The 26,741-nt window shown below is 44.5% G+C and overlaps 1 protein-coding gene across 1 annotated transcript in view; it reads right to left on the bottom strand.

Annotated features, from left to right (window-relative positions):
* The window catches only part of LOC115320718 (asparagine synthetase domain-containing protein 1), a 37,251-nt gene that overhangs the window by 2,286 nt on the left and 8,224 nt on the right, over window positions 1-26,741 (bottom strand). Inside the window, exons 4-13 of the mRNA XM_029980852.4 lie at window positions 23,440-23,556; window positions 21,041-21,301; window positions 14,016-14,239; window positions 10,596-10,785; window positions 8,799-8,833; window positions 8,105-8,249; window positions 2,792-2,859; window positions 2,637-2,720; window positions 1,980-2,070; window positions 378-557 (exon numbers count right to left, since the gene is read on the bottom strand). Coding sequence (XP_029836712.2) covers window positions 378-557; window positions 1,980-2,070; window positions 2,637-2,720; window positions 2,792-2,859; window positions 8,105-8,249; window positions 8,799-8,833; window positions 10,596-10,785; window positions 14,016-14,239; window positions 21,041-21,301; window positions 23,440-23,556 — 1,395 coding nt within the window. The remainder of the gene's footprint in view (window positions 1-377; window positions 558-1,979; window positions 2,071-2,636; window positions 2,721-2,791; window positions 2,860-8,104; window positions 8,250-8,798; window positions 8,834-10,595; window positions 10,786-14,015; window positions 14,240-21,040; window positions 21,302-23,439; window positions 23,557-26,741) is intronic.

The raw sequence follows: 26,741 nt of genomic DNA, 5'->3' as shown, positions 1-26,741 counted from the left end.
ATAATTATGGTGTGATTTTCCCAGGACCATTAATTCTGCACTGCCCAAATTGTTAAAAAAAAAAAGAAAAAAAAAAAAAACTTTTGTTATTTGGGGAAGGGGGGGGGGGGGGGGGGGGGCTGGGGCTGGGGCTGGGGCGGGCATGGGCACATAACAATTCGGAGTTTATCGGATAAATCCGAATTGACAGAAATTTTACCGGCAGGTGTTTTTCGAAGTTTTTTGGATTTATCCGAAAACACGGAGCCCTAGCCATAGATAACCTGATAGAAGAAAATGCTATTTTCAAGAAACATTTTCAAAATAGGATACATTCATAAGTCCAAATAGACCTGTGAATGAATACGCATATACAGCACTACTACGCGGACACTCGCCTGCTGAAGCTTCCGGCAGACGTCGGAGCCCTTGCCGCGGTCTTCCTCGGCGTGGACGATCCTCGACCCGAACTGCATGGCCCTCTTGGGCCGAGAGGCCGCCTCTTCCAGGCCCAGTTGGAAGGCCAGCAGCCGCAGGAGCAGCTTATCTCCTACGCCTCTTGGGAGGTCGGGGTTCACCTGAGCACCGACACAGTATGAATAAAGCTTTGCCCTGTCACGCCTTTGCGCGGCCCACTGTTGCACGCAATGTATTCAAGTCTGTTCCTCAGAAGTGTAATGTGGTTCTAAAAAATGTGCCCCTTTTCTTAAGCTAACGCGGCAAAGTCTGTGGTCGAAGTTCTCCCCAGAAATTTTTAAGATGTGGACATCTGAGAATTTCCAGGGTATTAGGGGGAGGAGGAGGGGGCGATTGCTGCCACTTTTGGCATTATCGGAACTTTTTCTGCCGCGCAACGGTGATTTTGTTTGCAGGGATTAAGCAGTTCTGTTGCATAGTGCTTCACAGGTCTGCCAAACACAACAATCTGGGGTATCGCGCATTTTAAAAATCGGCATCGTCTTGTCCAGTGCAGGCAAAATATAGAGCTGAGCTGATCATAGTAGAGATGGGCAGTCGGTCAGATCGGTCGGCGGCAAAACCACTGGTGCCCAGGGCCGTACCCAGAAAAAAATTTCGGGGGGGGTTTTCGGGGACAACGGCGGCCATTTTGAAAGTGTCTATTGTCTTATTTTCGCCTATGAATCATGTGTATCGGTGGCATATAATGGAGAGTTACAGCAAACTGGAGATCCGGTCCCGGTTTGGTACCCGGTAGCCGACCGGCGCCACTGCGCGTGCGCAGAGGTGGAGATTAAAATCGGCTGGCTGCCAGTGCACTGACCAGGGCCGTACACAGAAAAAAATTTCGGGGGGGGTCAGAACCCCCTATCCCCCCCCCTGGTTACGGCCCTGCTGGTGCCATATGTGGGGAGAGCCCTGGCAGTGGTAAAACACTGAATGGATTGTGTGTCGCTGCACGCACCTTGTGCCTCGACAGAGCAGACATCGTTGTGTGTAGCGTTTCGGAGAGAGAGCCCCACCAAAGCTAGGGCTCCAGTGGGATTGGAATGCAAAGTTTGCGTCTCTTCCGGTTGCACACCCCAGCTTTGACCCTGCTATTTTGCATCTCCCCGTTTCCTACAAGATTTGTGATTGTCATCTTCACCCTCGCCTCCTGCGCACCCTCCTGTCGTACGTGCCTTGTGTTCTTGTGATGACATCTGCACCAACTGCGCCGTTGGTGCAGCTGGTTCAGCGTCGGACTCGCACCGCGAGAGGTCCTGGTTTGAAACTGAGCGATTCCATGCTTTTTTATACAGGTGAATTTTCTTGCAATGCTTCCGCATTACTGGAATCTTGATTACAAAAAACCGCTAAAAGCTACTCATATAATACATTTTGTGTTACTAAAACAGTGTATTCATTCCTTAAAGGGACACTCAATAAGCTGCCTATTCTTTGGGACACTATTAGTCATGTTCTAAAGTCAGCAATTTTTTCAAACACTGCCACACTTTGAAACACTGGTGGTCTTCCGAGTTCCTGTGCAAGGGTCTTACTTTCATCCAAATAGGAATCTGGTTGAGGTAGTTGACGACATTCTTGTCTAGAAAAGGGAAGCGAGGCTCCCTCCCGTGGTCGGACACAATCCTGCAGGAGAGAAACGTTTATGGTGTCAGTTTTTCTGGTCCCCCCCATAGGGCAAAGATTGAATGAGGTCTTGCAATCAAGCTAAAATATTCTCAAGTGGATATTACCTAAGGTGATTTTTTAAAGTTTATATTTATGGCTTTGGCACATAATTAAAAGTATCCCACAAAAAACTCCCATATTTTAATCCAAACAAACACGTCCTTGTCTCCCAATTAAACAGAAGCAACCAATTGCATTGGTGGCATTACAAAATGGAAACGTGCATGACTTAGTTTTTTTATTTTAATATTTTGTGAAGGAACATTTTGCAACTTCATTGATGAAAACTTTGAATTTTTTAGTGCCTCTTTGACTCCACGGTTGAGAGGACACTGTTAATAACCATATACTATGGGAGTACTTATAACGAACGGTCGCTGCACAGAACATTCCGTATCGACGACAAATATGTGGGGTGCCAGTTCACGTCTGCATCAACATTCCTATGAATTCAGCGTGCAGCAGCGGTGCAGTTAGTAGGAACGGAAATCGGCAGGGTGTCCGAGCCCACGAGCATAGCTCACCGATCGTCCCGTCCCATGTTGCGCGTTGCTATCCTGTCGAGTTCCATGGAGATCTCGTCTACGAGGCCTTGCCAGCCAAAATTTCTACGAAGAAAAAGAAAATTAGCTTGCTCCACCTAATTTCCTTGTCGCTCCACAACAAAAGCCAAACTCACTTGTACTTGACCACGTGCCTGGAGTAACCACCCAGCTGTTCGTCCGCTCCCATGCCCAGAAGGACCACCTGAAACAAGCGTGCAGGGTTGAAGGGGTACTGCAACGAAATTTTAGCGCCTACTTTATTGTCTGAATTTCAACCACATTGTGGCCACACAACAGGGATGCAAATATTTTCCTCGAAAAGACACCAAAACGTTAATTCAAACGAATAAATCAAACGTCGTTACGTCGTACTACTACCCTTAAAAGCAGTGCCTCTCCGCGGAAGTACGGTGGCAAGCTGTGTGCACACGAGCCCTGTCCTAACTTGGCCGAACGGGATTTCGCCTCTTTCCCGCACCTATCCAACTCCTGCGGGGAACGGGCATCTTGAACAGCCAGGTCGTAATGCGTTGATGCCCCCAAGCGGCAAAGACCACAACCACGCCAGCTTCCCTGTAGCTTTGCCCGTGAAGGAAAGCTTGATATCACAAACAACGCGCTGAGGGCGCCGGACCTCCCGAGACGCATTGCGCTCTTCGATGGTGGCTCTTTGAACACTCGCTGAAATTGGCCATTTGGAACAAAAATATAGCCATGGTCGAAATACAAACGGACGATAGTCATTAGCAGATTTTGCTGATCATGTTTAACTCATTTATGAATGCGAGAGGTATATTTCAATTTTCATTTCAGTAGTCCTTTAGAGTGCCATTGTTTTCTCGACCAGCAAGAGCCGTAATTTACCAAAAAAGATGTAATTAGGGTGTGCACTTATATTGTTACATTTTAACCACATGAGATCAAGTAGGTCAAGGCTTGTGGATGGTCAGGTGTTATACATTAATTGGAAACTAAAAAAGAAAATTTTGTAGCATTGCAGCATTTACAAATCAACAAAACCAATGCTCGGAGGACTAATCACCTTGACCTTCCTCAGTGGCCCTAGCTTGGAGAAAATAAATGCGACGGCAGTTTACAGTGCTCACACTTCAACGAGAAAAACAACATTTTACAGCAGAGCTGTTAACAGTAGTGATGGGCCGAACTTTTGCCGAATCGAAAGTTTGGTGCCCAATCTTGGGATTCGGCAGAGCCGAACTTTTGCCAAACTTTTCTAAAGATTCGGCAAAAATACATTGTTACCAGACTCATTGATATTTCTTTTTTTTTTCTGGCGAAAAAAAGGATTTATGTTTATTTTTTCTTAACTTAAATGCAACATGATTACTAAATAAGGTGATATTCTACAAGATAATTGTATCGGTATCCTTTTTGTACGTTTACTGGTAATTTTAGTGACTCCTCGCAGAAGTGGCGTGACAACGAGGTTGGGTAGAAAGAACCTATACCTCGTAGGGTAGAAGCGAGCGTTGCGCAGCCACGAATCTGCACGAATCACGCTACGAGAATTTCGGTTTTAAGTCATCATCACCGCAAGCCCGCATGTGTGTGTACATTGCTAAAATGAAGGCAATGCGGAGGGCAAGTTCGTCTGCTTCTTGCGCAGGGGGTAGCTGCGACGTCAGAACGCCGAGCCCTGATTGGCTGATCGCGACCCCCTATCTGGGCGTCGTCTGCTCCTTTGCAACGTCGTCTGCTCGCAACGTCGTCTGCGTCTGTCTTACCTTTCCTGCGACTTTCGGAAGTGCAGAGGTCAGATTCACGAAACGATCTTACGCCACAAAATGTGTGTAAGACAAAAGTTAAGAACAAATTCGTATTCACGAAATGAAATTTTCTTAAGTTTTGCGCAGGTTACGACGAAATCCTACGACAGCTCCGAAGCTGTCTTACGCACTTCTTACAATCAAATCAGCATGGCCGACAGCGTCGTGGTCGCGACGACCCACGGACGTTTATTTTTCTTCGTGCGCTTCCCACGTGTCCCGACTTCAAGCAGCAAGTAAAAAGTAAAAAGTACTTGAAACGGACCACAACAAACAAGAACGCTGGATCCACAAACACACGGAAAAAGCTCCAACGGCTTCGGTTCCACCGAACGCGACCAAGCGAGCTTCGCAGTTAGGCCTAGCAGGCACTCCGCGACTCGGCAATCGTCTGTTCACGACCGGCTGGCGTGCTGAATGGAATATGCCCGCGCGACCCTTGTGAACGCTTCCCGTATTATACTTTGATCGTTGAACTCAATTTTACATTAAGAGGTCAATTTCTTTCTCTTGTTATCTCCTTGTTTTTCGAGGCAACGGTGATTCTAGGCGGTGAAAAAGCAGTGAATACCCGACAGACACAGAAAAGGTAAAGCAGCCTTAGCTTTGACTAAAGCAGACGACGTTAACTGTGCCAACCCGCCAACGGCAATAAAGAATAAGGGGTCTCGCCGCACACGAGAGGAGGGAAAAAGTATTTGGGAGGCAACTTGCGGACACCAACACGCTCACTCTCGGTTCTTAGCAAACAAACCTCGACGCCTCGGGACACCTCGCCAGTGAGTCCTTTGATTTCCCTCCTTGATGCGAGCCTGCTAGTTAGACAGAAACAACGTACCGCTCGAGTTATTTCGTCTGCCCTCTCTGAAAGGCGAAGTCGAACTCGCTCGTAATGACCCGCACTTCCGAAAGTCGCAGGAAAGGTAAGACAGACACAGACGATGTTGCGAGCAGACGACTTTGCAAAGGAGCAGACGACGCTCAGATAGGGGGTCGCGATCAGCCAATCGGGGCTCGGAGTTCTGACGTCGCCGCTACTTCCTTTCTCATGCGCAGAAGACGAAAATGAACCCACTTGCGAGGCGCATAACGCTGCGTTCTTGCTTTCCCTGGGAGTCACCGTTTTGTGCGCGAAAACGAATGAAACGGTTGCTGAGCCTTCACCAGAAGAGAGAATTATAATATTGTAAATATGCATGTTCTTCGATTTGAGTCACTTGACATCAGCTTCCCATGAAAGTGTGCATCTCATATTCGCAACGTCTCGTTTTTAACCTTTAAAATGCCTGCTTCTGGCGTTGGGACACACACAAACGTTTCGGAAGATAGGGAGAGTAAATGTCGGGATGTGGCAACGTCGAGCATTATAGTTCTGTTTAGTTTTATACAGGTAAAAGAAAATCGCGAAATAACACTAATTGAAAAAGCAATATTATTTTGTTATGGAACACACTAATCCTGAGGAGAAAACAGAAATGTTATAATTGCGAGGAGTGCTTTTTAAGGTAATTGTCGGCCAATGTCTCAATGTTTCAGAATGCACGGCATCATTTGTCACTTGTGCAGTGGACTGCGTAAATTATTGGTCGATCTTCTATTCTTGAGGCAGAACATATTGAAGAGAACCCCACTCGCTCACAAACGCACAGTTACCGTGTTGCCTACCCCACACTGCGCCGTAACCGTTGGTTGTACTACACTGCACGATGGTAACCGCACGACTGCACGGCGTCCATTTGCAATCCAAGGCTCCGTCGCGTTCTCGCGCGTGCGCAGACATTTGCCGAATTTTTGCCGAATCTTTGCCGAACTTTCCTGCAAAAGTTCGGCATTTGCCGAACCCGATTCTGAAGTTCGGCAGATTCGGTCCATCACTAGTTAACAGCAAGGCTCCCCAGGATCGTGTCCGTTACCAAAATCTTGTCGACATAAACCTCCACAAACCTCTGGACAACTACCGCCATCTATAAGCGACGGCGGCAAGCACACAACCAGTCTGGTTGCCGCCATCGCTCGTAAATGGCGGCAAACTTTCCAGCTATCATAGAAGAATGGATAGTTGGGCGCGTTGGTGGGAATTTATCGTAGGAAACAGTGCGAAAAACAGACAAGGACAAAGAAGAAACACACGCAACGAGCGCAGCACTCATCATGTGTGTTTCTTCTTCGTCCTCGTCTGTTTTTCGCGCTGTTTCCTATGCTCTTATCAGTTTCAGTTTAGACTCAGGATGGGCCGTGCACAGGCCGTTTCGGGGAAAGAAGACTGGGTGTGGAAAGAACGGCGACGTACGCAGCAGCGCGAATGGGTCCGCAACCGATGTGAAGTCGCTGTCGCCTCGACCACCGCTGCGTCCATCGCTTCAGACCCCCTTGCAAAAGAAGAGCACATTGCCCGCCTAAAAAGCCGCCGCCGAGAACAAACCAGCGATGTAAACGGCGCCGGCGGGCCACGGAGGTCAAGCGCAAGTGTGAGGCCTGGCGACGACAGCACTCCACGCCGGCTAACAGTTGCTGGGTGCGACGGCTAGGTTCCGGAGGGAGCTCGTGGAGAACCCGTTTGGCGTCACGTGTGCCGTGTGCGACCGACTCTGGTTCGCCAGAGACGTATCCACAATTGGCGGCGTGTCGGACAAGAAAAATCGGGAAACGGGCGCGTGCGCGTTGCGGCACTGTATCGAGGCGGCGGATGTCTACAAAGAACTGGCATGCAGAATGTGCCGAGATTCCTTGCTCAAAGGCGCAGCGCCCCGGTTCACGACCGTGAACGGCTACAAGTACAACACAAACCGGGGCCCCCTACCGAACGTTTACGGGGAATTGTTAGATTAGAGTTGACTGGTTTTGATTCTCCCCACCACCGAGCCAGTTCATACTGATGATGCCACCCGGATAGGTGGTGAAACGTCTGTGTTGTTGTTATATTTTTTGTTGTTGTGTTAAGCCAGTGTAAACTTATTTCATTACCGTAAAATACCGGGCAAGCACCCACTCAAAATTTTGAGATAATCACCAAAAAATGGGGGATGAACGCTTGTCCGATCATCACTTTTACATATAAATGTACTGTGCACATTTTTTCGTATCTTAGAAATTTAGATATGGGCACTTAATGTGGAATGGGCGGATGCACGGTATTCTACGGTAAGTACCCACCCATACCGGAGCACCTACCAAGGTTGAACGTCGTGGAGGAACGACTAGTGGCGCCTCGACTCCCGTTCATGAGCCTTCGGCTGTTGGCGTGGTATAACAAAGACAACCGGAGGGAATACGGTTGTCACATAAACCCAATCACACCTTAATCCTTACATTTATAAAAACTTAATTCCCACCATAGTACAGCTTTGCTGGTTTTCCTTCTTCGCAAGAGTGGAAAGGCTGAAAGCTTTTTCTCCTCAGCCAGGCTATTCTGCACACTGCAATGTTAGGAGCGTACCACTTAGGAGCATCTTGGAGAAAAACAGCAACGTGCTCGGCAGAGTAATTATAATTCACGCATCCTGATAAATTGCTGGCACAGTAAACTGAACCACCCCGTATCTCTACTTTTCCAATTGTTTCTCGAGTGAACCGGTGGAGAGAGTGCTGATCGAGCCGTGCCTTTGTAATCACTGCTGTCTATCGTAAGAAGAAGGGGAAATAGGATGAGAAGTGGCACACCCTCGCTGGAGATTCGTAGGCGACGTCCGGCGCATTCTCATGAGCAACTGTTCCCCTTCCACGGGCTGCAAACCACAGAGCACAGCCCAGGCTGTCGTCGAGCACGCTATCCAGGGGATGAATGAGCTTGCGTATGTGCCTGGTGCTGCGGCGGAGAAAAAGAATGTCAAACGCATGCTAAAAAAAAGACAAGAAAGAAAACCCTAAAAAATAACCCTCTAGCTTTCCTCAGTTGAATTTCTTTGAAATGACCAGTATAAAAGTAGTAAAGTCTCCATATCGCTTATTTTTTAAAGACCTTCCTCTGTACTTAATAATATTTTTGCATAGCCAAATATAAGAAAGCTGAGATATTGAATCTGGTTCTAATTCCTGCAAAGAAAAAGAACCATGCAGAAATGTGCTGGTTTACACACCATGCAAAAGCTGCAGCTTTGTCAAATAGTGCAGCTGTCCCTATTACATTTTCAATTTGAGCCTCATTTAGTTGCAATATTTCAATGATGAGTAGGCCTAAAAAGTTTTGAGTAGATCACTAGTCTAGCTTGGGCAGTTTAGTTTAATTATCTGCTCATTAAAGCCATATCTGACTGGGAACTAAATGGGTTTGGAAGAAATACAACCATAAACCTGGATTACTCTCTCTGGTGTTGACTCTGTTATCTGTGACTTACCAGCCATAGCAACAACTCACCGTTCAGATTGAAGTTCTTGCTTGTCAACGTTGACCTGACAGAGACACCGCAGAATTAGAACAAACTAAGAATCTGACAAGGTTGCGCTCCAGTGGCAGAAGCCATTATGTTATAACGCAGTTATAAAATGGGTTGCAAACATTAAGTGCATGCCCGGTAACATTCAAACTATTTCTTCAGTCACAGCAAAGACCCAATCAAAAATTCCAACAGCTCATTGAAATATACTGTATTTGCACTACTCACTGTCCTCCTTCCATAGACTGCAATGACTGACTAATATGCATTACTCTTTATGAGACTCCCGCGTCAATTGTGAGGCATTACTGCCGGGACGAAACAATAATGTGGAAGAAAAGACCGTTTTTGTGGCACAAATGGTTCGGTCGGAAAATGTGTTGCACCCTTCAATGGCCCCAACAGAATGAATTCTTCCAGGGTTATGTTCAGGTTTCAGTAAATAAGGAATGGTTGCAGCCTTCCATTTTAGTCAGTCGCTCTCCGTTTATAATTGACAGTACAAATACACTTTGGCTACAACTAAACAAAATTATGCCAATTGAATTAACAGTTGGGCTTAGCCACAACTATTGAAGTACAGTAAAAATTGTAGTGCTACACCTTTCCCAATTTAATAACCTCATACCCCAAATGAACTTCTGCAGTGAAGTTTCAGAAAAATTAAGGAACTGCTATAGGGCCCCTATTCACGACCTCCTATCGCAGTGGAAGTGTCGTTTTAATGCATAAATATTATTTAGAAAAAAGACAAAAAAGACTGAGGTATCACTGCAATTTGTCTTTCAGTACAAGTTGACCCCTCGAAAAATTTGCAGGGTTTTTATTTTCACAGCAAAAATAAATTACACATCGTCAAACGCTCGTTCTCCGCCCAAATGTAGTGCTAGGGGGGATGAGCGATGAGTGATGAGCGAAGATTGTCGAATCACGGCTGCCGGAACGGCGTCTATCACCGTTGCAATCAGACAGGAGTGCGTCACGTTGAAGCGAGCAAACGAGCAAGGCAGCAGATAAGAAATTGTTGCAGAAACCTCTCTTGTTGGTTGTCTATGAATTGCGATAGCATTCGTCTAAAACGCCTTCCATTACGCTACACCACAAGGAAATTGTCTATCTTCGAGGAGCTGCACCTATGGCGGACGAATGAAAGACGAGGAAGATGCTTCGTTATGAGAGTAGAACAAGAGGAAGAAGCTCCTCAATTAAATTAAATGTAATGTAGATAAAGAAAAAGGAAGTGAAACTCAATATAGATAAAGAAAAAGATTATATTAATTAACGGTTGCTACTCTAGCGGTGTGTATGCCTTCTCCATGTCTCTCCAATCCTTCCTTTATGTTCAGCTGGCACTATATATAGTAATGAACCAACTAGCTCAGCTTCAAGCCGTCACCTCAAAGACGACCTCCAAGATCATGCCCTAGAGGACAACGTCAAAGACGACGTCTAGGACGGACGACCACTAGGACGACCTCAAGGATGTCAAAATCGACATCTAGGACGACTTCAAGGTCGTCAGGTCCTTCAAAGAGGGTGCAATGTGAAGGAGTGTGAGAATGTGAACTGAAATGGTCCACTGCGCATAAAGAGGTCGGTGTTATCTGTGTCATGGCACCTCCGTGACCAAGTTTTCGTGACATCGATCTACCAACTTTGCCCCCCTTCCAAGCGCTGAGAAAGACATAGTTCTCTGTCAAAGCACTGACCATCACAATATAGTTTATCCCAACCATTTGTCTGTCTCCACATTGGAATTGCAGTTAAACAACACGCACCTCGACTAGGTTCCACCTACGCTGGGGAAAGGCCCTCCTGAGCTCGTCGAGCCCCAGCCTGGCACTCAGGCGGTCCGGGGCTTCGTACGAAGTGGCCCAGCTCTTGGTCTTGCTGCGGCTGTCAATCATGTGCACCTGGTGCTGGAAGGCCACGTTGAGCAAGTCGATCGGGCAACTCTGGGGCAGCAGCCTGGCACAGTCGAAATTTGAACAAAGGCTAGACACAACCAAGGATACACGATAAGCGAGAAAGGTATATAAGCATTGAAGTTTCGTGGACCCCTTATGGATCGCCAAATATGATGGAGGACCCCGTTCATAGTGAGGGAAAGGGAAAGGTACAGGTTAATTATGATAATGATTTAATAAATAGATATAGCTAAGGGCTAGTGTGAAGTAGACTTCTCTCATTGACATACACACGAGCAGAAATTCACCCGAATATTGGAACTTTTCTTCTCAATTCGAAGAAAGTCAACCTTTATTGCCGAGCTTGACTGATGAGGTAGGGCTTTGCAGACCCCCACTTGAGAACCACTGCACTAAATGAACAAACTGAACCCAAAAACTGAAATTCAAATACCAACAGTACAGCACTGGGGCTGAGTAGACTACCTCTGAGAAAAAATAAGTAAAAGAGATCGACAGAAAGATGCGGGAGGAAAGAAGGCAGAGAAAATAAGCTTTTAACTAGGGTATGTATAGGGGACAAAAACAGAAAATAATAGAGGAACATTGGTAAAATAATTCACGGGGCAGCTCGTTGTTATTTGAGGCTAGAACAGGAATACTATTGAGGACTATAGACATGCATACAGGAAAAAGTATAAGGAAATGAATATGCGGTGTGCCGTGTGCCAAGGGGATGACGAGACAATAGAATGTGTGGTGTTGAGGTACACAGGGCTTGCTTCTGACCTCCCAGAGAAGGCGACAGATTTAGCAGGAGCGCTGTGGTTCACAGAAGAGAATGTAAGAATGGATGATAAGTGCATTTTAATAACAAAGAGAAGATCGAAAGACTGGTGGAAATTATCTAGGGAGAATTGAATGATGTACGACTAACTAACCTAGCTGGGGACGGGCGGGACAGAGGAAAATTGGGACTTCCTCCCGCGTGGCTCCGGCCCAAAGTCTCAACCCTGTCTCCCAGCAGGCCTTGTGCTGGAGTAATGCGGACTAGGTTTGATTGGCGACCTTCTCGCCGAAGGCGGGGAGTGATGTTTCTAGTTTTTTCGCCCAATCCCTCAAAGATCAATCTGGTGATACCCCACACCGCCTGTAGATAGTTACAAAATTGCACAGCGGAAGCAAATTGGCTTAGAAGGGCAAGGGGACCTTCGGTTTCTAATAGACCGATCTCACCAAGCGTTCGGCGCATGCGTGACACCACCATAACCTTAGTTCACAGAAGACAAATGGCAGTGTACGCGAGGGCTCATGCTGTCTTGTGCTGTACACGCACAGAGCTCCAGCGAGTTTGTCGCACGTGCATAAAGACTACAGTTCCCTCAATGCATTGCGGCAGCGGTGGCGTAGTCAAACTGGCTGGTGAGATCAGTCTATTTCTAGGCTAGGTAGCACAGGCTGCCGCCCCTTATAAAGGGTACACCCGTTAGCATCCATTTATCCATCCACAGACGGCTCGACTGAGCAGACGTTCAGGCAAGCGTGTCTGCTCTGCACCACAAAAGCTCCCGTAAATTATGCAGCCTTACGATTTACCAGAGCTTTCATTTTGTGCAGCATTGAAGGAGGCATTGCCCTCGTCGTCCCATAATGCTGCCATGCTGGAATATTGCATTTCTGAAAGTTGGGATGAAAACAGATGCCTTTCATCCTTGCCAGTTATGAGGATGGCTGCTATAGACACCCGCTTGTTTGTATAACTTCTTTTATGCTGGCAGCATTAAAGTTGATGATCAACTCAAGGCTAACAATGCAAAGATGTTATAAATCTCTTCTCAAAAGACCTTAAGGGGCACTAACACCCCAAAGGTCGTTTCTTTTTTTTTTTTTTTGTCTAGAACAATGCAAGTTGTAGTCATAAACACACAAAAAATACCACAAAGTGAAAAAAAAAATTCCCCACCTGCATGCGCGCCTTTTTATTTTTGGCGTTTTTCTCTCCCCCTTCTCACCTCCTTGCTTCTTTTTATTTGTGACGTAATCGATTATGAAATTTAGAAGCTTTGTAAGTGACGTTTCTATAATATTTAACAATGCCATTGGTAAAACACGTCTTTTTAATGATATTGCAGATGCACTACGGCCCTTGTTTTTGAAATACCGAAAATCTGAGTCCAAATTGATGTTGCCTTTTGGCTTTTTGTCCTCCATCAAAAAAACATGGCGGTGCCGCAGCACTCGGCCCATGTGGCACTGTGGATGATTGGCGAGACGGGGAATCAGACGAAGTTATCTTTTTTAGGTGCCCGACGACCTCTCAGATTTCGAAAAGCAAATCGCCAAACAGTCAAAACAACTGGGATTGGTGTCTGTATACCGTAGTTTCGGCCGTGGCTCTGCTGGGGCAGCCTTTCACGCAGAACCAACATGACGTGACCCTTCAGGTCACTCACAAAAGTCCACTGCGCGTTCTCTTCGATCTTGCACTGTTTAAAAAGATTTGAAATCGCTGAAAGGGCCCTAAAAGAACGTCAAACTCAAAAGTGAAGCGTCGTCTGCTCACAGCGATAGGCCTCACGTACGAAGCGGTTGACCGCGGGATGCGGGCAAACACGAGAGAAACACGAGAAACTCGAGTTGCAGGTCGACTCAAACTTTGACGTCACTGCACTGGTGCGGATTGTGCGGGAACTTCAAATTCGGCTTCCGGGAACTTTTTCTTTACTTCAGAAATACTGAGTTTCCAAGTTTCGAATTTTGTGGGTAATGTCCAGGCGTCGTTATCAACCGTTTCGGATAATAAAAAAAAAACTTAATTTTGGCCTGTCGGTGTTGAGCAACATAGGTATGCCAAGCTGCACAAAAACAGTATGTTTTAATAGCATTGCCATTTAGAAGAAGAAAAGGACAACACACATTTGTGCATTCATTTCAAAAGTTGAATGACACCAGCATTTCAACAGGAGCAACTGCCAAAAATTGAATTTTTGTTTTTTATACCTCTTAAAAACACTGACTCAAGATCCCGGATTTTCGGTCTTCAACAGCTTCAGCAATAGTGGCTCCACGATGTAGCAGTTCCTGGTTCCTGGATGACTGGCTCAGTTTGCTGTTGCAACTGTGTATTCTCACAGGACTAGAACAACTCGTGCATCGTAGATCTATCCACACTACTCTCGTTAAAACCCGGCCACCCAGATGCCGAGCACTGTAACACGTGCCAACGCACCCTAAAGTAAAAAGTCTCTTCACTTTGAGCGGCGGATAGCTTCGGGCACTGAGGGTACCTACCTAGCACAGAGTGCAGCGATGACCATGGAGTCCAGTCCCCCCGAGAAGAGGACGGCCAGGGTGGCGTGACCGCAGCCCTGAGAGCCGCCCGAGCCGTGCCGGTGCCTGAGGATGCACTCCCGGCACACCATCTGCCGGTTGGTCAGGCGGCACCGCACAGCCTCGCATAGCACCCTGTCCAGGCCTGCCACAGCGTCTGCAAACTCCCGCCGATCGTCCAGCACCTAAAATAGAACGACCAACCTAAAAATTCGAAGCACCGTCGCCCTTTCTCTAATAAATATGTACTGTCGTGGCTGGTTCGCACACTTGCGACTGCTTGGAACAGAGTGCCTTAAAACCTCATGTGCTTTCTTATGACGAGAGACACACTGGTACACTCTATCGGGTGGTTCCTATATATTTCCCATTTTTTTGCGGCATTCTTCTCTTTTTTGTTGGCTCGAGAAGCTTTTGACAGTGATAGAAACGACCCTTTCTCATAAAGGTATAGTACATTTGATGTTGCAAATAACAGTCTAAGCTCTTTATAACAGACCTTGATTTTGACCAAGATTTTGGTCTGTTGTAAAAGGAGCATGTTGTATGCAGATATGAAGTTGAGTCAATGGCGCATAATAGGAAAAGCAACTGAACTTCACAAATCAGTATGTTATATCTAGGGTTCCGCGTTTTCGGTTTTTATTTTTTCGAAATTCGGCATACTTTTTTCGGTGTTCATTTTAAAATTCAATTTTCGGGTTTTTTCAGCGTATATTTATTCCCAAAACAGTTTACCTTTTTTTTTCCGGTGAATATAAAAGAAGCACCATCGGACACCGAATCAGATGATCCTTGTAGCTGTGATATTTGTGATCCCTCAAAGAATGACGACACATATACATACATTGTCCTCCCTACAACTTCCGTCAGGACACACCTCAAAATCGCGGAATTCGCGGGCATAACTTCTTCAGCGCACTTATTTTTCCTTCCCAGTCTGACGACGTCACCGAATGAGGTGATGACCGTACAAAAACCAGCGGAATGTAAAAAAAAAAAAAAATCCATCGTGTTTATGTTTTTAACAACAGGGAAGTTTAAGAGAGCATGTTAAGAAAGGTAATGACGGCTTTCCTCGATGTCCTCTGAAGTGCCATGAAGCGAAAAACCTTATACTAGCCCACATCCGAACTGCTTTTTAGGACCGGGAACTTGACACACTAAGCCTGATCACAGAAAAAACACAGATGTCCCGCGAAGGTCAATCCAAGACCTCTTTTGTTGCATGTTGAACCTTGGGAGAGGGCAACCACGAAGACGTCATACAATGTCGAATCTCGCAAAGCTCTCTCCCTCTTCCCCTCCCCCACCCACCTCAACGCGGCCCTAAAAAACTGAATTTTTTCGGTTAAGACCAAATTCTAGAAAACGGATTAGACATACTTTTACCGGTTTTTATCGGTTTAAACCGAAAACGCCGAACCTACAAACTGACCTTTTTCGGTTAAAACCGAATTTCCGAAAATGGATTTGGCGTAGTTTTATCGATGTTTATCAGTTTAAACCGAAAACTCCAAACCCTAGTTATATCTAAATGTCTGTTGTAACAAGGTCTGTTACAATGAGCTTAGACTGTATCGCAAAACCTTTGATCCAGTAAAAGGCAGTTCCAGGGCCACCTCATAGAGGGTGCCAGTGTGTTCTCGTCGTAAGAACTCGGTTGTGAGCGAACGCAAGTGAGTGAAAAGGCGCTGTGTGGAGTTTGTCGTTCTTTAACTTTTCCGTTGCCTTTTTAGCACTTTTATCATACACAATACTGAATCAGCAACTAACCAAAGTACATATCATTTAACAGCCTTTAGCCCTTCCACTGCCTCACTTCACTAGCATACGGGCAAAAGCGTCGAAATAAGGCACCGTAAGGAGTTACGGCCTAAGCTCTGAAGTTTTTGAAAATCAGTAGCCACAAATATATTGCCCAAAGAGCCACAATCATCTGTCGTAGTGAATCCCAGCTTCTGCTTGGGGGACACTTTGAAGAGTTAGTTTATTCTGCGGCAGAGTTTTTTTTTTTTTTTTTTTTCTTTATTTGTTTGGCGGGTTTTTTCCGCCCAGGGGGCAGAGATAAAGGCGTGAAGCCTGACAAAGTCTCTGCCCCCCCAACAGTTCAACAGTAAACAGTACAATGAATATAATCAGCAAAAAGTATACTCAGTAGAAATTAAAAAAAAGCACAGTGGAACAGGTATTTTAACATTCAACATTGTGACTTGTAAAAAATAAAAAAAAACGGCACAATCAAACAACCAGTAAAAACATGTTACACAGCAAGCATGATTCGAGGCGTATAACACATGTAACGTCGTATGACACAGAAGCATCATATCACTAATATAAAAAAAAAAAAGAATAAAACGTTAGAAGAAGGTTACAGCCTAAAATAGGGCTGATGGCAGCAATTTAGTCTAGAAATGAATAATGATTGAATATATGCCAAGAGCCATATTTGTAGTCAAATATAAATACATAATAAAAATAACAGCTTAGCCTACATATCACACAAGTGAGAAGCTCATACCACTGCCCACGAGAAAGCTTCGGCACTGTTTTTTGAAGGCATAAAATGTTTTATTATAATCTATAGTCATGTCTGTTCTGTTTAGCATCTTAGTTATCTGATATGACAAAGCAGTGCGGCCATAATTGGTTCTTATTGAAGGCATCCTTCGTTTTGGGTCTCGTAGTTGGTACGGACCTAAACTCGATTTTGGTGTGGAGTATATTCTATGTTTGTGAATCCATTGTAAGAGTTTAAAATAGTATATTTGGTCTGCCTGAAGCATATTATATTTGATGAATATAGGTTGGGTTCTTATGTTTCTAATAGCTCCTTTATAATTTTCGCACATGCGAAGAATCCTCTTCTGCAAGGTGATAAGTTTGACATAGTTCGAATTGATCGTCGTCCCCCAAACTAAGATACCGTAACTGATTTTAGAGTAGACCAAAGAATAGTACAACGTCTGTTTTAGCCAAGTGGGCAGCAAGTTTCGTATTTTATATATACTTCCCGTAACACGAGATAATTCACCTTTGAGTTTATTCACATGAGTGTTCCATGAAAGGTCCTCGGTAAACCATACACCAAGAAATTTTTGTTCCGACACTTGCTCAAGCACAGTGTCTTCAAATTTTAAGCTTATGGGGCTGCAGTCGAGTTTATTTATTGGCTTAAAAATAATATACTTAGTTTTGATTGTATTTAGTTTTAAAGAATTTGTTTGTAACCAGTTGGATAGCTTCAATAGATAGACATTTGCAGCATTTTCTAGGCATTTTTTGTCACTCCAGAAAAGAATACGTTGGTATCGTCTGCATACATTATAAGGTCGGGGGAACCGGATATAGTCGTTATATTATTAACATATATAAGAAAAAGAAGTGGACCTAAAATTGACCCCTGAGGGACACCATGCTGTATTTTAAGTCGATTTGACGATTCGCCGTTTATTAGCACATATTGGTAACGATCCGCAAGATATGTTTCAATTAATTTTAGAACTACTCCGCGCACACCGTAAATTTCAAGCTTTCTAAGTAAAATATTGTGCTGCACAGTATCAAAAGCTTTACTTAAATCTAAGAAGAGACCAAGAGTAAATAATTTGTTCTCAATATTTTCTACTATTTTATCCTTTATGTTAAGAAGCGCTAGCTCCGCCGATTTTTGCTTTTGAAAGCCGTATTGGGACTTCGTTATTATATTATGCTTCTCAAAAAAACATGTTAATCTATCAGCAATGACACGCTCAAATACTTTAGAAAAAACTGGAAGAACTGAGATAGGTCTGTAGTTATTAATGTTTGTCCCACCCCCTCCTTTATACACTGGAGTGACCCTGGCTATTTTTAGCTCGTCAGGGAAATCACCGGTCTGAAGCATCTTATTTACTATATTCGATAGAACTGGACTAACTATGGTCACAGTGTACTTATAGGTAGGGTTTTTATTTCATCTACTCCAGCGGCGACGTCATTTTTTAGGTTTCTGATTATTTTATCAATTTCAAATGGTGTCGTTGGAGTAAGCATAATCGACCCAATTTGGTTTCCCGCGTCAATACAGTCATCTATGTTGGAAGCCCTCCCAGTGTACGCACCCATGCTAATAAAATGTCTATTCATTTCATCGCCAAGTTCTTTCCCACTGACACGTTTATTATCTATTAGTATTTCTTTCAGATTACATCGTGCCTGTTCCCTGTTCGTGAGTTTGTTTACTGTGTCCCACATTTTTCTATGGTCATTGTGTATGCGTAGAAGTTCTTTTTGATAGTATTCGCATTTTGCTTTTTTTAAGTCGGCATTAAGTTTGTTTCTGCATTTCTTGAACTCGATAAGCAGCCGCGGATCACGATGCTGAATGAAGGCATGATACTTGGCATTTTTTTGCCTTATTCTTCCATATAGGTCTCTAGTCATCCAAGGCTTTCTAAATTTTTTACATTTCACTCTACGTTCCTGAAGAGGGAAAGCTGCATTATAGTACTGTCTGACTTTCATCAGGAATATTCTATAGGCATTTCTAGGATTGCACTCAGCATAAACGTCATCCCACGTTTCCTCTTCCATAAGGCAGCTGAAAGTTCTTAGAGTTTCCTCATTAATGGTGCGATGCCAAAACGTCTCTATGTCTTTGTTATTTTTTCTAGCAGAGGAGGACTCTAGGCAAAAGATTGGAAGATGGTCACTAATATCACACATGATTGCACCTGCTGTAATATGACGAGTATCGGTATTTGTTATGCATACGTCAAGGTACGTGGCAGTGTCTGCAGTTATTCTAGTGGGCAATGTTATCAAATTGCTGCAAGCATACTGGTTGACAATATCACGAAAATTTTGAGCGTGAAGGTCATCTGAAATTGTGTCTATATTTATGTCGCCAAGAATAAAGAATGGCACAGATAGCGATCCCAGGAAAGACAGTGCATCATCAAGAAAGGTCATGAATTCATATATATTACCAGAAGGTGGCCTGTATAAAGCAAAAACAACAGTATTTGATAGTTTAACACACAAGCTTTCAATGTTTGCATCAATTTTGGACAAGTCATCTACAACCTCATGCTGTAGTTTATCTTTAATATAAATAGCAATACCCCCACCCCTTTTCTTATCTCTGCTCATGATTTCGCACTTATAACCGTCCATGATTGGCGCCATGTCCTCTTTTGTCAGCCAGGTTTCCGTAAGTGCTATTACATTAAAGTGCACATTCAACGAATGCAAGAATATTTCTAGGTTATCAACTTTATTCTTTATGCTTCTTACATTTAAATGAATTGCTGAAATTTGGCGTTTACCTTCTTTGTACTTTTTATTGAACGCATTGTAGTCATAATAATAACAATCGGGTAGGGCAGTTTCCATTATTGAAGTGTCGTGTGCACTCCAAAGTACTAGCTTATGGTTTAATTCACAATTTTCGCCACATCAAACATGCCAGCGATTCGGACTGCGTTGGCATGTTCATCCTTTCGCGCAAACACTTTTCCCCCAGATGACCACACAAATTTCCACCCAACAAGTTTCTTTTGGGCGATCGCAGCTCCCAGTAGCTTTTTATTTGCACCCGTTAAATGCTCATTCACATATATGGGGCTGGGGCTTCCGCCATAGTCAAGGTCTTTTGTTGTCAGTCTTTGTTTTTTGCTTTTCTGCAAGACCGCATCGCGTTTGGACCGTCGCACGAAGCGGACGATTATGTTTTTTTCTGTTGTTCTGAATGTGGGTACGCGATGGCACACATCAATCTCAGAACCTGAGATTGGTTCGTTCAGAAGCGTCCCTATTCTTTGAACTATGTCGTATGCATCACCTTCCTCTGGTACGCCCTTTATCTCGAGGTTGTTGGACCGCTGATACTGTTCTAGTTCTTCGATTTTAGCATTTAGCTTACGGTTTTCAGCGATCAATTCTTCATTTTTTGGGATACGTTCTGGACCTCTTTCCGAAGTTCCTTTATTTCGTTTTTAATCTCGGTGACTCCGTCGCAGGTGTCATTACAGTATTTGACACTCTCTTTTAGGGCTCGAAAGTCCGCTCTCATCTCTCGTCTTACCTCATCGATAGTTTTCCCAATGTCTTTTACTTCTTTAGTCATGTCAGCGACCCGACGTCACCGTACTTCACACACTCAAAACAGACAAAAAAGACAATCGGTGCTGTGTTCGGCAGCAGTGCAAAGATACGTTTTAGGCTTATATAAAAAATAAGTGCTTCTCACCTGCAGAGATACAGATGATTAGTACGCTGTTTCCTTGACGCGCACTGCTGCCGAACTGAAGACCAGGCTGGCGTGTTGGCTTCTTTTATAGATGATCTTGCCGTGAGTTGCGCTGTTGTCGCTGCGTCTCTTGGCCCGTGGCAGCGTGAGTGACTAATGATGATGTGGTGATCTTCGATGATTTGAATCCACGAGTAGTCGGCAAACTGCAGAGATACAGATGATTAGTACGCTGTTTCCTTGACGCGCACTGCTGCCGAACTGAAGACCAGGCTGGCGTGTTGGCTTCTTTTATAGATGATCTTGCCGTGAGTTGCGCTGTTGTCACTGCGTCTCTTGGCCCGTGGCAGCGTGAGTGACTAATGATGATGTGGTGATCTTCGATGATTTGAATCCACGAGTAGTCGGCAAACTGCAGAGATACAGATGATTAGTACGCTGTTTCCTTGACGCGCACTGCTGCCGAACTGAAGCTGATTCATGATTTCTGACCAGGGTTTGTCTCGCACAGCCAGATGGCACCGGTCACTCCAGCTCTTCAAGAAAGACATTCGTAAGGGCAGTAGTACTAGATTTCGAAGTAGGCTATGTCTGCATGAACTATGGGGGAATGAGGAAATTATGTACCGTCGTGTTTGGACATACTACCAATTGAAAGTTTCTTGTATAAGTGGTACCTCACGCATCACTAAGACACTGCCAACTGCAACTGCGGCAGTCGCCATTTCAAGAATAATAAGAAAACACCAAGCACCTTCTGGAAGAAAGTCCGTCCAACGGCGGGTAGCGGATGTAGCCTCTCGGCAAGCTCCCGGTTGAGGGGGTTTGGGATGCCCGCATCCAGGGGGCAGGCGAGCGATTCCCCCAGCGCAGTGGGCTGCCACACGCCGGGGTCGAAGAGCTCGCCCGACGGAAACCGGCTCCACGGGAAAAAGCGCACGGCGAGGTGCCGATGACGGCTGCTGTCTCGCAGGTCGAGGCAGTAGACACCGTTGGCCGGAAGTTCTGTCCACGTCTGCACAATTTTAACGCAGAATCCATTTATTGGCTGCAACCCCCGAGGAAATTGTGGCGGAATGCCACGGAAACCTTTATGAAACAGACTTTAGGGGAAAATCTACAAAAGATTGGTGAATTGAGGAGAAAGAACAAAATTTGAAACTCGCCCCAATGGGAATTGAAGCCGCAGCCCCACGATGGTGAGCTCGACGTTCTACCACAGTGGGAATTAGTGGGTAAATGTGAAGCTAGCTGGCTTTGTCTACCACAGTGGTATGCGCTAACTGTTCGAAAGCGACTACCCAATGCTTGTCGACTGGCATTTGGCATTAAAACAGTTTATGGGAAGAAACAAGAAATCTAAGACGTGCCCACAATCACATAAAAAGAACAGAGCTTGGAATAAAATAACATGCTGTAACAAAAAAAAAAAATAAACAAAAGTGCAATGTCCACCAGAAACTTTGAAGAATGCTGCGGAAACAGATTCAGTATATACAGACTTTTCCGTAAGTTCAAGATAAATCATGTATATGTTTCTTTTATCTTGAAGTCGCCAACCAATGCCTAGCAACGAACGATAAAGTGCATTCTGCCCTACTGCACAGCTTTCTATACAACGGTCAGATTCGTTTGCTCTTTGTGTAGAGAGTGGGCGGAGAATAGAAATCAAAATGATTTAAATCATCACTTAAATTACGATTTAAATTGTGATTTAAATCATAATTTAAATTGGAGTGGTTTGAGTATCATGATTTAAATAAAACCTTTCCCACAAAACTAATTCCAAAAATATTTTTATTTGCCTAAGGTTTATCTTATTTTGCTTTCTATGTGGGTTTGTTTTGTGTTTTGATCAAAGCATCATCAACGTGAGCACAAAGCAGTAGTCTTTTGAGAAAATCTAAACTTTTGGCTCTTTTTACTCGAACCTTTGTTCATTAGTTATGTAACGACTTATTGCAAGTAAAAATAATGCTCAAGAGACTAAAACAAAGAAAGTAATGTCCTCTTGCAAGAAAATCACAATGCAAAAGAACGAGTGAATAAAGGTCTTCACTAATTAAAAGAAATTGAGCCATTCTTGACCTACTCTTCCGCGGTTCACTCAATAAAAAATTGCCAATTCAACTGTACTTTAAATTTACAGTAACTGTTTCTTCCGCACGCTTTTCAGTAATCGGATCGATTGATCAATCAGTCTGCCATAATAGAAACCATATCTTGTGATTAAGAATAACTATATTAAAGCTACAGTGATTCAAACTGAATTAACCTGGTTTGAATCAAATAAATAAATCTGATTTCCTGATTTTTTTTTTTTTTTTTTAATCATCATTTATTTTTATTTTGGTAAAGGGTCACAGTGACGTCGCGGCACCGAGCTCCGATCTAAGGATTCTTCAGGGCAGCTGTTGGCAGCTGCGATGCTGCAGTAGGATTGTTTGCTAGTCATAGCGATGGCTGCCCTGTCTTTTCTGCACCTTTCCAGTTCTTTATGAATAATTAAGACTCAGCTTTTGAGTAAGGGGAGAGGAAACACTTCGAAGGGTATATTGTTTTTGCCAACTAATACCTACCAGATGTGCTAGAATGAACAAAACAACTCATGATTGAGATGCTGTTAATCCACTAAAGGGGCTTTTGCCCCTTTTGCTGGGGCAGAGCCTGGACTCAAAAGTTGTCAACCCCTCTCACATCCGTCATGTTTCCACTCTCATATGCGGAGACACCTTTGGGTTGACTGGCTTTCCAAATAGAATAGGTAGCAAAGCTTTGTATAGCACCATCCCTTTCACATAGTTTTAATAAACAAGGTATACTATACAGCATTTGTATCCTTAGAGCATGAGTCCTTCAGGTAGTAATATCAGAAATGCTTAGATACAAAAATGTTACCAGAGTTTGACTGCTTTTTACTACGATATGAGAGGCCAGTATTACTATGTAGAGGCATCGTCTTAAAATGTAAAGACAAGATGTAGAACATTGTAGCGTCGAGTTTTTGTTCGAGTGAGCTCGGTATTTCGAGAACAGAAAAATGCACAGGCGTCACATCCAGAAGATAGTTTCTCAAGGATACGAGTGATATTCAGCAAGTGCTGAGCAGCAAAAGGTTGGTCAGCACTTCGAGAACCAAGTATAGAGACCTACCTCATGCTGCCTGCAGGAAGCGCAGGACACAATGCGTAGTCTGGAGCCTTCGACATTGAAGAGGAGGCTACGACGACCAAACGCGTCTCGCCCAAACCACAGCTGCTGTTCGTTCCTCTGAAACAGGCGGGCCCACACATCCACATTAAAGGGTAACTGCAAAGAAAAAAAAGTTTTTTTTTAAATAGCCTAATTGGGACAAGCATGTCAAAAAACAATTTTTCCGAGAGAAAAAAACTTTTTTACAGCAATATTTATTGCGTGAGACTCATTTTAGTTTGCGGCTATTTCGTCCGTTTTAAATCGCGCGCCACGAAGTTGTGATTATGTGACTTCAATCCCAAAAGGTTTTCATTGGCTAAGAGTTTGATTGACAGCTCAGATCTTGGTTGTTAAACCTTTGTTCTATGTTGCAATTTCCTTTTGAGCGGCATATTTTTACGTTTAAAGAATAACCCATGTGATGAGAGTTATTATTCTTTACAAAAGGTTTACAAGACGGGCACTTCCGTTTGGATTCATACAAACAGAAGCTTCGCCATTCTTTCATGGCCGCCGAAGCCTCTGCTCCCGCCTGTCTCGCCTACCTCGACTTCTAGCCACCGTACCTCGACTAATCGTTTCGCCGAAGTGATCAGTGTTTCGTCGTTTCGTACTGACCCAGGTACTTTTTGAAGTGAAGTAGTGCGTGTTTAGCAGCTGTTAGTGATAGGAAGCGACGCGGGGTTTTGGCTTTCATAGCGCGGTTCTTTCGTCTTCCTCTTCGCTTGCTTAGCGTGCTTTTTTTTTTTCTTTATTTTTTTGCTTGTTTGCGCGTGCAAATGCTGTCAGATGCGTGATCCCGACAGTGAGCCTCCCATCAGCCATGTCGCCCCGAAAGGAATGCTATTTGGCTGGAGGCAATCGGGCGTTCGCGTAGCGACCAACGTGTCTAGTTACGTTCTCGTCATATCGCTCTGGAGGCCGTCGAGATTCGCCCTGTGTGCACCTAACGTCCGCGACTAGACAGAAAATAAAAAAGCACTATGTCCACTACGTAAAAATGGTCTCAGTTCATGCATCTGTAGGCAGGTACGAAATCGTGCCCAAATTTATTCACACCGCACGATGCAACACGTCGCTGTGCAAACGCAGTCAAACACGAAGCATAAAAACTGCAGATTTATGACAATTCGGAGTCCATTGTTCAATTAAAAGGACGTAATTTTGTTGAAAACGCCCGCAGCGTTTTACTCACGGTATGCGTCGGGAAACTTCCACATTTCTAACAGAACGAGGCAGATTTACTTTTAAAAACGCTCCCAGCGTCCTCCCGGACCAGTTTGACTGGATCAGCTGACGACGACGGGACTGAACTGCTTGAACGTCAACCCCACAACAACCAATTTGCGCTCCGTGTTAGCACCGCATTACACACACCACGAACGTTTCAGCTCTGTCGCACCGCCGTGTTGCACCAAACAGAACGAGATCGCCGAAACCAACGCAGCGCTGTCGTGAACCTTGGCTTGTGGTTGCGCACTCGTGGATTCTGCGACTCCCTTCGCTTTCAAAGCGCGCACGACGATTACGAACGATACTTTCCGTCTTCCGGGAACATCACAGGGGCACTTCACCGGTCACGTCTTCGCTACATGTGCTCGCAAACCGCGTCAAACCAAAACATTTTTGGATTGGATTGGATTGGATTTCGCGGCCTGGCGTAGTTGCCAGATCTCGCCGGAAGTCGAGACGCTGCGTCGTTCAACTCCGCAACGCAAGGAGAGTGAGGGGCGGGGCGTGCTCCTCTTCCGCGGGGGTCGAAAGAGCGGGAGTTTCAAATGTGGAGAGGTTCTGACTCTACTAAATTACGTCCTGTGGCGTAAATATTGATAAAAAAAATCATTTTTTCCGCGGAACATTTGTTTTGTGACATGCTTGTCCCAATTAGGCTGTTTAAAAAAAAACTTTTTTTTCTTTGCAGTTACCCTTTAACATCACTGTGATAGGGCCCTGAAAAGAATTAAACCGAGTGGAATCAAATACAGTGTAACCTCGGTGATACATTTTCGCAGCTGTTACGCTCACGAGTGCCAGTCTAAGGCTGCCATACAAATATGTGTATCAATTTCCCGTTTTTTGCGTTGGCATTGCCCATCGTTATGCCAAAAAATTACCTTCACCATGACCAATGTGGGAATCAGGCTTTCACAACCTGTTCTTCTTTCCACCTCTTTCTTCAGCGCAAGCACATGCTTCTCTTGGATTCAGTTTTCCTGCTTCCAGTAGTTTCATTTTGCATAAAAAACAAGATTTGTAAAAGTGCACAGTGCGTGCATCAAGCCTTACCATACAGCACCGACACAGATATTTGGCTTCACCGGTATGCACCGGCGCACTAGGAGAAGCAGCTGGCACGGTGATCTTGCTCACTCTCAAAAGTCGACATTTCTTAACTTGCTATTCGAGAGGTGCTGTTAAAAATAAGATCCTGAAGAGAGTGCACAGTGTGGTGGCAAATAAACTTCAGTCGAAACAGTACATTATTGCAACTTGCATTCAAATTAACTAATTATGAGCTTGAGCGCATTGGAAGCTGGAAACAGGAAAAATCCACGGCAAATGTTCAGGGGACCACAGGCCACAGTTTTCAGCCGCAAGTTTTACATGTCTCAAACCTTGGAGGAGTAAAAGTTTAAGCTCAAGCTTAAAGCGCCCATGAAACAAATTTTGGGCTGGGATAAATCAATTTAGATTGGGATTTTACTAATAGCACATTGTTCGGTAGGCCAAAGGAAAAGGTAGAAAGCAAGAAGCCTGACTTTCGGTACGCAAAATTTGAAAACACAGCGGGCTATTTCGTACTTCCCTCCATTCGTAAGCTCTCTGCCTTTTCGCTGTGATACATCCGTGGTCCCTAAAGCGCGTCACCGGGTCCAAATGCACGTCACACAACACCGGACCTCACTTAATCCCTTCACCCTTAAAGAACAACTCCGCTTCATTTTTGGTTTTGAAAAAACAATCCAGTCCTCTTCAGTATCGCCTAGAAAGACCACACGTCAAATATTACGACGCAGTTCTGTCTAAATGTTTCTTAAACAATCCGGCAAACTTTGCAACTCGCCAAGTTGCCGAAATCGGCTGACTCGAGCGGGCAAATTCAGGCGCAACCAACAGCGTAGTCAAGGCTACGGCATGGGCGGAGCCAACATTGAGCTAAACGTCATCATCATGGCCCCCTTTTGCTTGTTTTTACTTCTCCGATCGAGCGTAGCGCATGACGTCAGCAACGTTGCCTCTCGGCGCTCAGCGGTGTCCAC

The sequence above is a fragment of the Ixodes scapularis genome, unplaced genomic scaffold, assembly GCF_016920785.2.
Source record: "Ixodes scapularis isolate PalLabHiFi unplaced genomic scaffold, ASM1692078v2 PGA_scaffold12__126_contigs__length_90152505, whole genome shotgun sequence".
NCBI classification, from domain to species: domain Eukaryota; kingdom Metazoa; phylum Arthropoda; class Arachnida; order Ixodida; family Ixodidae; genus Ixodes; species Ixodes scapularis.
Note: the sequence above shows the minus strand (reverse complement) of the source record. Positions and strands in the feature narration are given on the sequence as shown.